The 16,177-nt window shown below is 38.3% G+C and overlaps 1 protein-coding gene across 1 annotated transcript in view; it reads right to left on the bottom strand.

Annotated features, from left to right (window-relative positions):
- The window catches only part of kirrel3a (kirre like nephrin family adhesion molecule 3a), a 136,568-nt gene that overhangs the window by 18,216 nt on the left and 102,175 nt on the right, over positions 1–16,177 (bottom strand). The window contains exons 6-9 of the mRNA XM_082157840.1: positions 13,444–13,549; positions 6,117–6,265; positions 5,824–5,951; positions 3,199–3,325 (exon numbers count right to left, since the gene is read on the bottom strand). Coding sequence (XP_082013966.1) covers positions 3,199–3,325; positions 5,824–5,951; positions 6,117–6,265; positions 13,444–13,549 — 510 coding nt within the window. The remainder of the gene's footprint in view (positions 1–3,198; positions 3,326–5,823; positions 5,952–6,116; positions 6,266–13,443; positions 13,550–16,177) is intronic.

The following is a 16,177-nucleotide window of genomic DNA, read 5'->3' as shown; positions in this document are numbered from 1 at the left end:
ACACTATTGGATGTTAATATCCAATATAGGATATGTATATAGTTCATTCCTGCTTCTTTTTTTACATTCTGAATTATATATATATAAAAAAAAAAATTCTTTATAAATGAATTTCACTGTATATAGTCTAAAGTATGAAAGAAATGTATGTACATTTTTAGAATTGACACAACATCATTAAACACAACAATACGCCATCGCATTCACGACTCTCCTGTGATTAAAGGCGACACTTCCGGTTTTCTTCCCACCGGAGCCTCGCTTTCGATTTCAAAATAACAGCTGCGTGAAATCAGCGTATTAACCATGTTAATGGTCAAAACGGTTGAGAACCACTGCCAGAAACAATGTAACAGGAGTGCATTTGGTTTCCTTTTATTTTGCAATTTAACTTAAACTGTTGTAACGGGCTATAAACATTAACATTCCTCCCTTCTTCACTTTCAGCTTCTAGCCAGTAAGAAGACTAGTCTAAAAGGTGGACAGAAAGCAGAAGTGAGAGAGGGTGGAAGGGAGCTGCTCAAAAAAACATAACCATTAGCTCTAGGACTATTTATTTTCTGTGTGGGCACACAACCTCTTAAAACTTCCACAAACTACATTCAACAACACTTCCATAACATGCTTCTGAAATGGCATCCTAAGTTGTTAATGGGTGTTTGGTTTCCTGTTTATTTTAAGGAGAACTGAGGCTAATCCCAAACCGTGATCCTATCAGAACCGAGTTGGTTTGTTTTGTTTCTTTCTTGTTGGTTTTTTTTTTGGAGATGAAGGTGCAGAAATAGGAGCTCTTTTTAAAGAAGTTTAAAAGCACCTTTTTTTTCTTAGATGAAAAAAGCAGAAATATCGATCCGTTTCTGTGAAGGGCCTCATTCATCATCTGTATTTGTCAAAGAGATGCTCTTGCAGCCTAATGGACTCTAATGTGGCTATTCATTAATTATCTATTATAATATCAGTAATCATATTTCCCGTTCATCATCTGCCTAATCCATCTAATTTCTGGTATTTAAGCACTAATGTGTCTCCTCTGTTTATTAGCATATGGCTGCACAATTCTTAAAGAGACAATTCACCCAAAAACATAAGTTCTGTCATTTACTCACCCTCATGTCAGTCAAAACCTATATGACTTTCTTTCTTCTTAAATTATAAAATTGTATATTTTGAAGAACAACTTTTGCTGCTTGGCATAAATAATGACAGAATATTAACATTGAGGTGAAATTTAAAGGAATAGTTCCCTTTGGAACCAAGCTTGTAACCTGAGAATCCGCAATATCCAAACGGCTTGATCATCACAGACATGAACTAGTTTAAAAAAATTGGTGTTGCTTCATTATTTGCATGTTCACATCCTGAGCAAAAATGTATTGATTATAGCAGATATGGGTCATCATCGAGAACCATCTCTGGCAATGAGGTGACTGAGCTATATTATCACATAGACCTTAACGGTTCTTGATTTGCATCAGAAACACAACTTCATTTACATTGTGGGCGGTTTTACAGACTGCATAAAATATTTGGGTCTAAAAAGTGCAGTCTTGCTGAATCCAAAGTACTTTGTATACTTTGTCAGTGCTACATTGTGATAAAGACCTCAAGAGTGACCTTACATCCTTCTGTTGAACACAAAAGAGGATTTTGGCATTTGGCAGAATGTATAGTATATACTTTCTTCTAATACATAAAAAAAAGTCATGATTGGTTTTTAAGTTTCAAAAATGACCATTAAAGTATCACAATATCACAAAAGTAGCCTATACAACCCATTGCTTCCCAAGTCTTATGAAGCCATTTTATACAATAGCTTTTTGTGAGGAACAGGTTAAAACAGGTTGAAAATCTTTCCTTTTGTTACAGCTCTCTCTCTCTCTCGCTCTCTCTCTCTCTCTCTCTCTCTCTCTCTCTCTCTCTCTCTCTCTCTCTGCATTGTTAAAAATGATATGAGAAGAAGTGAAGCACCAGATTTTTAGTTTAAGGATGCCAAACATAATTTGGTTCTAATGTATCTTATAGCCGAATAACATTTTAAACTTAAAGGAATAGTTTACTAAAAAATGAAAATTCTGTCATCATTTACTCACCCTCAAGTTGTTTCAAACCTGCATGAATTTCTTTCTTCTGCTGAACACAAAAGAAGATATTTTGAAGAATGTCGGTAACCAAACAGTTGATGTCAATGGGGGTACTCTTTGTTCCTTACACAAAGGCTTCAGAAGACTTAAAATTCGGTGCGCAAGTCAAACATATTACTTTTTTTAGCACTTTTAAGTTCTTAAGTTCTTAACATCCTTCGAAACATCTCTTTATGTATTTCACTAGAAGATACAAAGTAATACAGGTTTGGAATGACAAAAGTTTTCATTTTTGATTGAATAATTCCTGGATTAGACTGGATTAGAAACAATGACTCAAGGAGGTCTGCAGTCACACACACCGACCAGACCCAGACCTCAACCCTGTAACACCACAAGAGGAAAAACATCAAAAATTAAGAATTCATAGAGCGTTGAACAGACTTATTGCCTCACAGGAGCAGGCCAGTGTTATTGCAAAGCCCTGAGGACTTAAAAGTTTCCATCAAAACAAATGGATAAAGCATACAAAGCTCCATAACGTTTTTTTCATGAGCTACTCTAGAGAGAGAATAACCAATAAAATAACGCCTACAGCAAGACAAAGCAAAACTACCAAATCACATATATGTATATGGTCTTTGTTGGTGCTGGTGTTATTTGAGCTCCCAAGAATGGCCTGTGATTTTTTTTTTTTTTTTTTTTTTTGATTACATTTTAGGGAAAGACACTTCTTGAAGTGTGGGTAAATCAATATGCCCATATTGATTCAGAAACCTGGTAGAGTCCTTTAAGCAAATCAGTCGGCCTCATGTGCCCCGGGTCTGTCATCTATTGACGAGTGAGAAGAAATGATGAGAGCGGTTCAAGATCATCTCTCCTGATTACGGTGCCCATATCTCTGAGGGTCATAGAGCATGTCTCTGTTATTGCAAAGCTAAACAGTGTAGAAAACATCCCCTTTACCCCGAGCGAAATGTGGCCTGATCCTTCTTTTGAGAGGCTCTTCCAGCTCTTGTGAGTCAAAGCAATCAAAACCCGAAGCAAATGAGAATTTGTTAAAGGGTCCTGATCAGGCCGACCGACTGCATATATACAAAGCGTTTAAAGTATTTACCATTGACAGTAAGCATGACCTCCTTCTCTCCCACTCCCACTCGCGGCACCACAGCTCGACATACGTATTTCCCAGCATCCTCCTGTCTCACTGCCTTCAGTGTCAAGGTGTTCTCATTACTTAGCACCTGCAAGGTAACAGATGTTTGGGAGAAAAAAAACACAACGCCACAGTCTGAGCAACTTCGTAGATATCATTAAAAAGTTTTCTCTTCCTTGTCTTTTTTTTTCTTTTTTGAAGCAAATACATGAAGCAGAACTGCTTCTATAATTAATCATCACTGTAGTCACAAATACAGCCTCTTGCTTGAGTTTTGACTTCATCTCAACATCAATTGTGAGATCCTAACAGATGACGACCCAAACAAACACAATGTGCACTACTGAGGGTCCATTAGCCCTTGAAAACAGTTCCGTCACATGTATGGCATTTTAATTCATCATATCCAGATGGAGAATTAAATAAAACTCCATAAGTCAGGGTTGTGCGCCATTGATTGAGAATTCATTTTAAAGGTGAAGTATGTAAAAAATGTAATGTTAAATTACATTATCTTAAGCCAGTTTATTTTTCATTGATTACTATTAGTATGCCATTAATGGGTTTATCTCAGCCACAAGTTTAAACATTGAGACCCCCAGGCACCATATAAACATTGAGAGCGGTCCGCTCAGATCTGTCAATCTCTTTCAAGCTTATCCTATAGCGTGAGTTTGGGGCGTGGCTACTGTAGCAGGCGGAGCCAGAGGGTGTTTAGCTGCTGTGGGACCATGACTGATGCGTTACATGGGAAAAAGATAAATTTGGTGCAAGCCAAATTTAACTGCATTTAGACCTTCAAAGATTAATCAGGTCAAAGCAAACAAGACATTGCAATTAAAACACTCTTCAATGGATATTCAACATTCATGCACCCATTCAGAAAGAGAAATGTTCCAGTTTGTATTGTTTACTTTGATGTGTTCAGTGTAGACAGACTTAAACAGCTTTGGCGCGTCATGTCAAAAAATGCGCACAGTGCAGAAACGTTGGATCGGTTTATTATAAGGGAGACGCTCGCGTTCACTCTAGACAGAGCGATACTCAATTGCTTACTCATAAAACATAGCAACACAGCTAAAAGTATTCCTAATATGTTGGACCTCTTATATAAAATAGCTACTTTTACATGAGTTGTGAGTTGTGTGGTCCTCTGTGTTGTTTATTCTTTTTATCTTTTATATATTTTTTTAAACCTGATGTTCTTATTTTGTTTTAATAATTTTATATTAATTGTTTTGTATGTTTTGAGTCTTCTGTGCAGCACTTTGGAAACTTTCGGTTTGTAAAATGTGCTATAGAAATAAAGTGGATTGGATTACATGTTGAGACATGCCTTCATAAGCACCGGTAAGAGCTTTATTTAGGTTTGAGGTACGAAAATATGCTGCATTTTTGTAATTCCGCTAGATGCCACTAGTGTCGCGGAAACTACACACTTCACCTTTAAATTCCAATTAAATTCCTAAATTTGACAGAATGCAGAATAGAAATTTGTATTTAAATGCAAGGAAGTAGAATTAAATTAAAACGTCTCCTCTCTATCTTCTAGCAGAGACCGCATTTTTTTTACAGTGTGTTCAAGGTACAGGCAACCTTGAACACACTGTAAAAAAAATGCGGTCTCTGTAGACAGCCCAGGCTCCACAAACGGCAAGAAAAACAAACTGGCCCAGCCTGGACCATGAAACATAACAAACAGTGTTCCAGCCAATAACCGACAAGAATGATTTGGGGGTGGGGGTTGGGGGGTTAGTGCACATGCACATGAAGGCGGGTGTGGGGAGTGGAGGAGAGAGAAGCATGAAGAGGGAAGTTAGCTAGAGGAGAGATGTCCGAGACAACGACTAACGTTAAAATTGTATATTCTTGAAAATTTTGATATGGCCGACACACGACTAAAAAGACGACGTTCCGATGAACAAATAACAAAGAATAGAGAAAAGGAGAAGGAACGCACAAAGTCCTGAATTTACATCGGAAAAGCGTTCAAAAGGTGGCGAGAACTCCGCCGGCAGAAGGGCTTCCAATCCGACATTCAGGTGGCTCTGTTTTTGCTGGACAGGTGCGTAAATCCAGTATTTTAGTTTTTTTAATGGTTCATGACTGTTTCAGGAAGCACGGAAGGGAGGGGGAGGGGACGGGATGAGGAGGAGGGAGGGTTGAGCTAGCCTTTTTTTTGACAATACTTTGAACGTCAACAAGAAGTGACATCACTCAACATCGCAGAGCACCTTTAAATAAAATCTTAATATTAGATGAAAAACTTAAACTAAACGAAAATTACAAATGTTCCCTTGTCAATTAACTGAAATGCATTTAAAAAAAGTCAAAGCACTAATATTACTACCTGGAAATAATTATAAAAAAAATAATTAACGAAAATATATCATAAAAAGTGTAATAAAAAAACAATAAAAATGACAAAAGCACATAACAAAATTACTAAAACTTGTATGTAATGTAAACTATAAAAAAGGAAAATATTAAAATGAAAGCTAATTCAAAATATTAATAGGACTATAATAGTATAGCTTTACAGATACATAGATACATTTTCTGAGTAGTGCAGAGAAAAGTACGTACGACTCCATGGCCCCTTTTCATCCAGACGATGGTGAGCGAAGGGTTTCCAATCCAAGCGCAACTGAACACGGCATCAGAACCCCGGTCCACCTGGAGGCTCTGGGGATCAGCAGCCAGACGAGGGCCGACTACATACATACATTCAGAGAAGAAAGTCATGTAGGTTTGAAATGACATAAAATCATTTTTTTAAATTATAAAATATGAAATTATAAATCGTTTTTGAATAAACCATTCCTTTAAGATATCAAATGAAACATATTTATACACAGTAGGTATGCTGTTAAACTCACAGTAAACATCCACATTGCGACTGATGTTGGTGCTGCCCAGGGCATTGGTGACCTCACAGGATACTGGTTCAGTGAAGAAGGAATGATCAACCAGCACCTCATAAGTGTCTCCCGTCGCATCCGTAATCATGTTTCCCCCCTTCGCCCATCTAATTATCCACCAGAGACACACACAGAGCAAGAAATGAACAACCCTGATGGACGCTGCCAAGGTTTTTTCCCAAATCTGCTCGAAAGATCAAAGGCGGTAAGAAAGGTATTTTTTCACAGGCAAATGACTGGGATCATGTCATATTTGCATGGTGTACTGAAACAACAAAAGCAGAGTGTCTAATGTAATTTTCAGGACACTGCATGTTTTTATTTTTTTATTTTGTGCCTTTTCATTTTCATGCTGTCGGCAGGCCGTGTCTTCTTTGGCGGAAGAATAACAGGCACACATTAAGAGGTTTTTAGATGCTGCCTCTGTCATTGGCACCCTTTGATGCTGTAGTCATTATAGTGAAATGTAAAGAAGGAAGCGAGAAACCACAGACAAGGCAGGCGAACGCTACTGCTTTGGTTCAGATGGGAAGATCAAGCACATCAAGATGGACTTTTGTTTGCATCTCTGAAGTAAAAGTGGACAGTGTTACAGAAATAAAAAAAGAATTTGATATAATGAATGCATTCAACACAACTCTTTGCATTTTCATCACTTTTATTGGCAATGACAAAGCTCAGCAATCACTTTTTTCCCCATGCTGGACACCAAAAAATGGCAAAAATGTAAAAAAAAAATTAAGTACCAGTAGCAAAGTATATCTTTATTAACATGAGAATGTCACTTAAAAGGTATTTACGTTTGGGGTCTTTCAATTTTTTTATACTTTTGAAAGAAGTCTCTTTTATTAACCAAGGCAACATTACCTGATCAAAAATACAGTAAAAACAGTGATATTGTGAAATATTATAATTTAAAATAACTGTTTTATATTTCAATGTATTTTTAAATGTCATTTGTCAAATGTTATTCCAGTAATAGCAAATCTGCATTTTTGACAGTGCAACAATATTTTTCTGCAAACCATGATATTATAACATGTTCAAAATGTTGCGTCTGTTGTTGTGGTTAAGGACGTGTTTAATGTTAACGTTGTACTTTAATCATTTGGCATTGAGGAACTGTTATTAAACCGTCACCACAGTCATCTGCCTCATCCAGGACAGTGATGAGTCTGCATACAGATAAGAGGTTGAGCAGCAGGCTGTCTGGTGCAGTCATAACAACCTTAACATGCTCGAACAGGGGAGAAGATTGTGGATTTCAGGAGAACCCCCACTCACCATCATGAACAGCACTTTGGCAGCAGTTGAGTCATTCAGGTTCCTGAGCTCTACCATCTCTCAAGACCTGAAGTGGGACACTTCCATTGACTCCACTGTGAAAAAGTTTGTAATTCCTTTTCCTACAATACTACAACGAACAGTCCCGACTGCAGAATGGATTATTGCTCATCCCCTGCCCACCCTCCGGGACCTGCAGGTGAGATCATCACAGACTCCACTCACCCTGGCCATAACCTCTTTGAACTGTTGCCATCTGGACGACGACTCAGAACAACAGGAACTAGAACATCCAGGCACAGGAGCGGCCTCTTCCCACAGGCCATCTCCCTCTTGAACAGTTGATCCCTCTCTAGGCCTCTCTTAATGTAAAACTCCACATTTAGTGCAATATTTTACAAATTCAATCCTATTTATTTACATTATCCAAAAAAACTGTAAATATGTTGATAATCTGCATGTAAATATGTCTATTCTGACGTGTCTAAACTTGTTGTATTTATATGTGTGCACTGGAAGTTTCATTGCCCCCCCATTGCAAAAAAAATACTTTTGCAAACTTTTGAACAGTTGTGGAATTCCCACGCACTAGCCAGACGGGATTTAAACTTTGTCGGCCGAAGACCCAAGTTTGGTTCGAAGACGAAAAAACACCTAACATGACGTTCTCTCACCATTCCTGATTTCTAACACGCACTTACAGCGTTTGGCGTGGTCTTGCGGCTGTCAGAGCAGAAACGTAAGCTGATGCTCTGTATGTTTTTACTTTGTCTCCGGGCGCATTCATATGTAAATTGAGCAAGCTTGTTTTGTCCATTAGATCGAAAGATCTGTAAAAACCCATACATTTACCAACTCATAGACCCTCCCCTTGAAGAAATCCGGACAGAAGTGGTTGAAAGTGGACAAAAGAGACAGATTAAAACACCAGATGTAATGGTCTTCCTCATCTACTTGTGATCCGATCTACCAAAACACATCTAAATACCAGGTGTAAACAGGGCCTGAGTCTCATGCAATGAGTAATTTGTTCTTAAAATTACATGTCAAAATAAAACTAGTTCTAAAAATGCATCTCAAAACATCTGCATTCAATTCCACTTCACTGCGCTTCACCCAGCTGCTTCAAAACAGCAGATCAAGTCCTTTGTGAACGCCCCTCACTCATTTGTGCATCTGCTCTCTCTACAGCAGCTCTACATGGGCACTTTGATGGGACTGAGACTCAAACTCACATTGCCAGCATGTACACCATGGCTCAATGTGTATGTGACATCTGAACCCCTATAGGCCACGGCTCCAACACAAACTTTCTTTTTTGCAGAGTTTCCTCTGTGTTCCTTTGGGGACGGCAGCCTCCATGTGAACTCGCACACATGAGAGAGATCCACACACAGGACAGGGCTGATGGCTTCACCTGTCAATCTCAGCAGGAAACAGTCTGGCCAGCTCAAAATATGATGAAAATGGAAGGGGAAAAAAAGAGAGAGAAATGTTTTATTCGCAGCGATGGACAGATATCCATTTCATTCCAATGTAAACGTGTAGCTAATCCAGGGGCAATTGATTAACTGTGAAAAGAGTCTAAAATGAAGATATTACTATGGATCACAGCAGGTCTCTGCCATCTCATCACGGATTCAAACGAACACCGGAAAGGGCTTATTACATCCTGTTAGGAGAATTCAATTTCATCAATTCCAATGGTGCCAATATTCAGCGTAAGCTGTTTATGAAATTATTTTAATCCTGTATTTGTTGCTAAAATAGGAAAAATGCAGCAAACAATTTCCATGGATCTTTGACATTTAAGTGATTAACTGTCTTACTTTCATTTAATCAAGACCCAGAGCAGTCTGAAAAATTACAGCGTCCTCCTGCCAGGGAGACACTTTCATTGGCTCAGACAAGGGCTGCGTCTTGACATATTCAAAGATGAAAACATTGTGTTATACAGAGCTGTGACAACTTTATCTCGGAAAAGGACATGAGAATAAAACAGTAACGTAACCACAAATAAAACATCAGAAAAAGATGTCCAGCCTCAGCCAGAAAGATAAATTGTGCTCTCAAACCTTCACAATCCATGTGTCTGCTGCTACATTCAGCTTTCTTTACATTATTCAACAGCAATAGTAAACATACAAAATCTAGAATAAAAAAAAATCCTCTGAAGGTGTAAGCCGATACAACACCCGTGGAAAACAAAATTGTTTGTTTTTTAAGATGCTGCAGGAGGGCTGTCTGTGATCTGCTGCATTTCTAATTAAAACACTGGGTGGTACGAACCGTCTCCGCCAAAACAAGCAATCAGCCACGTGGACGCTGATGCCGACCGATGCCAAGCAGCAAAGCCACATGTTCACATCAAATGCTCGACACGCCCAACAGAGCGTCTTCCATTAGACACTTCAGAGGTGACAAATGAGGATAAGACAAGACAAATCACCTACGCTAGAACAAAGGCGCCAACACCAGCGCTGACAGAAAGCCCCTGGAGGGACATGAAGCACACACTTTATTCACAGGCAGAAAACCGACGTGTCTGATTCCATCCATTAACGTCCCACTTTTCTGCTCTTATGCCGGTTCAGACTGCATGATATTTTTACGATTGTCACTGTGTCAGATTATGCGATTTTGACTCCTAAATTCTTTTCGTGTTGTGGACAAGAAACATGTCACACTACACGTTGCTTCCTGAACAATCATCGCTAGCCGTCTTTAATGACGTTCATGATGTCATCGATAAGGCAGAACTAGCGACTGACTTCACACAGAGCATAAACAAATAGTTGTACAAGCCTAATGCTAATTCTAGTATTCACCGGGTTGCAGAAGTTCCTTCGCTATCGTTCGCCAGCATTTATCTTTTTTCACTATGTCGTGGTGGTCCCTCATGGAAACATCATTTAGAAAATTGCGCTGATATCGTGTAGTCTGAACCCGGCATTAGAGTTCAAGAAGAAAATCAACATTCACAGCCAGAATTAAGAGATGTGTTCTCTTTTACTCTTTTCTTGTGGCTTATTTTTTGAGTGCAATGGCTTTTATTGAACTCTCCATGATGGCCTCACATTTGAAGGTGTTATTTTGGTGGAGCGAGGTCTAGATTTAGGATAAAATGAAAGGCCACATCCTTGGAAAAGAAAGAGCAGAAGTCTCTATGCGATTTCACTGTCACTGTGAATTTCACGCGCACTACATCACACTGCTCCATGGGACAATGCAGTGCTTTCCTCCAAACAGTCCAGCTTACTGGCATCATAAACACAGTTCACAGTGCTCACAGCAATTTGTATATATGTAGGGATGCTTAAGCAATATAGAGCGGTTGTTCCGATATTCAGACCAGCAGCACTGAATGTGAAATGGCTTTTATTACAACAGTTCAATAAACAAAGTTTCTTTTTTGCAAAATTATTAATTGTTCCTTTTCCTATTCTTGCTTTCCACCAATGGAAAAAGCAACAAAAGATAATAGAACCCATTATAATCAGTGATGCTTTCTACGCTGGATGTGGAGCGGCACAATGTAACACGATCATTTCCAGACAGTAATCTGATAACTGATAACTGACAAGTTTGGTGTAGACATGGTGTAAACTAAGCCACAAGAGAATTAAGGAGTAGCATTTCTGAATGAATCAATGTTTTGAACAAATTTAAGGTAATGATTCAATGATTCACTCGATTGTTCAGTTTCTGAGTGAATCAGAGTTTGGAAGAATCAGTTGAGAGAATGATTCAACCAGTCACTCATAGTCCATAGTCATATTTTTATTTATTTAATTAATTAATTAATGACTGACTTATTAAAACAGTCACTAATTTAAAACAGCAACCTACTGGCGTAACAATATAACATGCAGAAAGAATGTTAATTAATCTCTAAAGATTAAAGAATATATATATTTTAATTTTTTTTTACAAACAGTAATAGGTTCTTTTGTCCATTGAAGCTTCCAAGATGTTCTTAAACAATGTTGGAGAGCGTGACATTAGGTTTTGTGGAGTTAATGCTAAGTGCTTGAGGGCTGATGTAACTAAAGCAACAACACCAAAAAAAACAATAACAAAAAACATAAAACATAAAAATGCTGAATAAAATAATTTTCATTAGTAGACTCAAACTTTTGCACCCCACCATGCAATTGACATCCACCATTGAAAAATCTATTTCAGACGAACACTAGTGGAGCTGTGAGATCACAGCACACCAGATTCCATTAGCCATAATATTGCTCTATGAAATTATGAAAAGCCACGAATGAAAAATACTTAAGGTCTTAAATGGCCATCATGACCGCTGAACATAAAGGCTTTATTTTTGCTAATTAATTTACAGCTTAACTAATCTCATTTCAAATGCCACAGGAGGACAGTGATGGGTTTTATTTCTGCGAGTGGCTGGACCGGACGCCTCCAATAAGCAATGCTACATTTTTGTCTTACAAAAAACAAAACAAAGTTAAATTAATTTCCATATTTATGTAAACAAAATGAACATGAATAAAATATTGGCTAGTGAAAATAATCCTTCCTCTTTCTAGTGAGGCAGCTCTAATCCTCTCAGAGGAACGGTGTAATGCCCACAGGAAATCTCCCGCAATCAGTAATGACTTTCTTCGTAATTAGTTGGGCTTCTGTGTTCCTGCAGTGTGAATTCAAATGCTGTGTTTCTCCAAGAAGCCAGTCTCCGTGTGGAAGTTTCCCTGAGCTTGATTGATGATTTCATGACATTACATTTGGCCGAGGGTTTGGTCTGTGGCACAGCGCATATTTGAAGTCTGCTGCAGTGGGTCAAGGGACCGGAGACACACAGTGCCCTCTGAGCTTTTGAGAGATCCTTTGTCCAGCTGGCTGAGGGCAGAGGCACAATTGTCTGGTGTGTGTGTCGGTCTGTTCTCCTTTAGACCTCTCCGGAATGAATAATGCATGAAAATCTTATGGGGCAGAAGGTGAGACCATCTCTGGCTCCACACTGATTAAAAAGATGTTAGGTGTGTCTCTCTATATGATGAAGATGTTCCAGTGAAATCAACAAAATGCAAACAAATGTGTTCTTGACCAACGGATTACTATACAGTGGCAGGTTTTAGGATGAAATGATCAAAAATGCATGAAATGTTCATTTGAATTGAATTATAGTTATCGTAACATTGTTTTATTTATGTTACTTTATTTTAGTTTTGGCTTTGAAAATAACATATACTCTCCAACAGATCTATATTTCTATATTTCTTGGAAACCGTGATACATTTTTCAGGATTCTTAGATGAATTAAAGGTTTTATTTAAAATAGAAATATTTTGTTACATTATGCATGTCTTTTACTGTCGCTTTTGATCAATCTGATGCATCCTTGCTGAATAAAAGTATTAATTTATTTTAAAAACAATCTTACAAATCCCAAACTTTTGAACAGTAGTGCATATCTACCATGTTAAAGATCATATCAATCATCAATTAATTAATATTTATGAGCTAAGCCTTCAAAACGCTGTGATGTCACAACCAGCAAAAAAAAAAAAAAAAAAAAAAAAAACTTGCACTGCGTCCACTGCCTACTCTACTTTTTTGCTGCAAAATAATGTAAAAGTATACAGAAAAAATAATAATTTCAAATTACTAGATTCGCATATGATTTTTGTGTGGTTTTGGAACATTTCACGCAAGCTCTCAGTTCCCTTTCAAGGGAACTCGAGCTGCGTTTGAGACGCGGTCCCCCTATCAGGGAACCAGGGTTACATACGTAACCTGAGACGTTCTACACAGTGTGCCACAAATGCTATTTTCATATGATCACGTGTTGAAACAAAAACATCATGTTGCTTCACATGCATATGAGATGAACATGTGTTGGCATGAGAAATTCATGTGGTTTTTCTGCGAAGAGGTATTGTGCACAATAACAAAAACATCAGGAGAGTAAAAGAAGGAGATTCTGGGACATAAAACCAGTATTTCAGTCGGAGTGTGTTTGAGTGTGAGCTCTCACCTGTAATGAGTGACAGGGGGATTCGCTTTAGCAGCGCAATGGAACTTGACCAGATTGCCTTCCAGAACAGGCTGCGGTTCCACAGAGAGGTTCACCAGTGGGAAATCTGGAGGAGCAGAGAGGGCCGGTCAACTTCATCTTCCCACAGAATGTCTCAAAATACTCATTAATAAACACTCGTCAGAAAGATTAATTGCGGATTAAAGAACTAACTAAAAATACTCTAAAAAGTGGGAACGGCTTGATTATTCTTTTTCCCAGTAATGAGAGCTACTTTGCATTAAGATTAATTGGCGCCTTAACTCGCCTTCTAACAGCTGAATTAGAATTTAAACAACTTTTAAAATGAGCATGATTAAAGAGAGTTTTGGGCGAAATGAACAAATAGATTGATTACACAAATTAAACAAACAGCGACCAAATTCCCATTAAGCAAAAGCGATATTTAACCCCAGACTTTTTATCGAGGCATTTCAGAAGACAATTACATTTTATTTATTTGAGTTTAATGCAGCGCTGGAATTCTCGTTAAAAAAAAACAAGTTTCAATTAAAACAAAAGAAAGTTTGAAATGTGTATGAAATGTATAGGTTGGATCAAGGCAATCTTATATAGTATGCTTTCATTCACTCCTTTCCAATTACACACACCCAAACCCAAACAGTCAGACAGGACTGACAGCAGATGTGAGACAGGAAGTGACAGCGGACAGACAGGCGCTGACACGTTCAGAGCTGAAGAAGTGTCTGTGAAATCATGATTGTGCCGTGTGTTTGTTTGGACACAGGGCATGTTGGACATTAACTAGGCCAGCGGTAGAAACATCAGCGACATACCGACAAATCACAACAATTCCAGACAGCAGTGGTTCCTCCTGCTGTTTTCCCCCCAAATCCTGAAACTTTAATATGAGAAAAGCTCCTACAATCTGCCCCAGTCCTGTCAAAGCACAGTGGACGGATCTGTCACCTCCCATAGGTCTGAATGTGATTAGAGGCCTCTGGAAAGCCCAGACACAGCGCTGGGTCTGATTTCTCATTAGCAGTCTGCACCCGTCACTCGCCCAACGTATTTGTACCAAGGACAGATGTTTCATTCATAATGCCTTATGGCGCGGGACTAGTCATTTAAAACTAACCTGAAGGCTTTCTGAAATGCGTCGAAACGAAATAGCGGCGTATTCAAACATATTAGAGAAACAATAACAGCGATACAGTGTAAGCGGTTAGCAAGCGTCAAATGGACAACTTGCACAACTTCTTCCACCTTCAACGTATTACGACTCCAGTAACAGAGTTCAGTTTACATGCATAGAGTTCCTCATAAGAATGCAGATTATTACTACTTTTCAGGGCTGTCAGTTGATTTAAACTATGAATTATCCATTAAACCAGTAATAAATATATTTCTGCACAATTGTTGCCTGATGAAGAACTGAGGGTCTTCTGATGGTCGAAACATTGTGCTATTAATAAATTCATTTGGAGCAGCTATTTTCAGTGTGCGGACATCACGCTTCTTTTTTTCCTTTAATAAATTTAACCATATATTAAAAATATTTAATTACACTGAAAGCACTACTACTTAGAATATTAGGAATGTTGGCATACACATGTGATTTACATTTAGTGAAATAACTGTCAATGAAAAATGACAGTATAGTGATTAAAATACAATACAAATATTTAATACAAATAAATAAATGTTTGTTCTGATCTTATTCATCAGGTCTTGCACTGCAACATTGCAGTCTGGATTTTTAAATCTTCTTGCTGACACTCAACTCAACTCAACTTTATTTATATAGCACCACTAAAAACAACAATTGTTAAAAAAAAGGTGCTGTACACTATATCAGATATCATCAGCATTTAACACCATGTACAACATAAATGACAAAACAGAACATCGAACAGACCAGACACAGCACAAATGCAGCAGTTCTAATGAAAACAGGTAGGCTGTTCCAAAGTTTTGGTGCAGCAACGGAAAAAGCTCGATCTCCTCTCGTTTTCAATCTAACCCGAGGAACATTTAACAGCCTCTGGTTGGATGACCTAAGAGACCTTCCAGGATTGTGAATGGATAATAAATCAGAAATGTATACAGGAGCCAATCCATTCAAGGATTTAAAAACCAGCATCAAGACTTTAAAATCAATTCTCGTAAAACTCGCTTCAACTTCCATTTACAGCACATTGAAAACATACATTAACAAGAAACTAGCGAGCTGCGATGTTTGAAAATGGAACTATGCCACCACCAGGCTCAGTGGAAGTAGTCCATTAAGCCGCATGGGCAGCTATGAAAACTACCAGGCACTCAGATGGTACAGAATCAACATTGATTTTTGATCATTCATTTTAAATGAAGTTTGCACTGGATTGTGGTAACATTGGGAATTAGGGAGGTTTCCAGTTTTCCGAAAAAGTATTGGATGTAAATATGCATCCAAAAACCGCCATGTCCTCTAAACATAGAGGCATGCATCTATTTTGGATGGAAGACTCAAGGGGGGATGCGAGTGAGTGTTTCCTTGAGCTTGATGAAGCACCTCTTGTCAGTTTCCTTTGTGTGGAGTGAGTGCGTTCGCCCGACAGGAGCTCACGAGAGGCCTCCAGACGCATCTCCATGTGCGCATGTGGTCATTAATTATTCCTAACAAACAGCATTGTTTCAATCCCGCTCTTATTTACAAGGCAATTACTTTGAGAAGCGGAGAGACATTCTCCTG

This window comes from Leuciscus leuciscus (assembly GCF_965113295.1).
Source record: "Leuciscus leuciscus genome assembly, chromosome: 24".
Taxonomy (NCBI): Eukaryota; Metazoa; Chordata; class Actinopteri; order Cypriniformes; family Leuciscidae; genus Leuciscus; species Leuciscus leuciscus.
The sequence above is the reverse complement of the archived record's forward strand: the minus strand, read 5'-3'. Positions and strand labels throughout refer to the sequence as shown.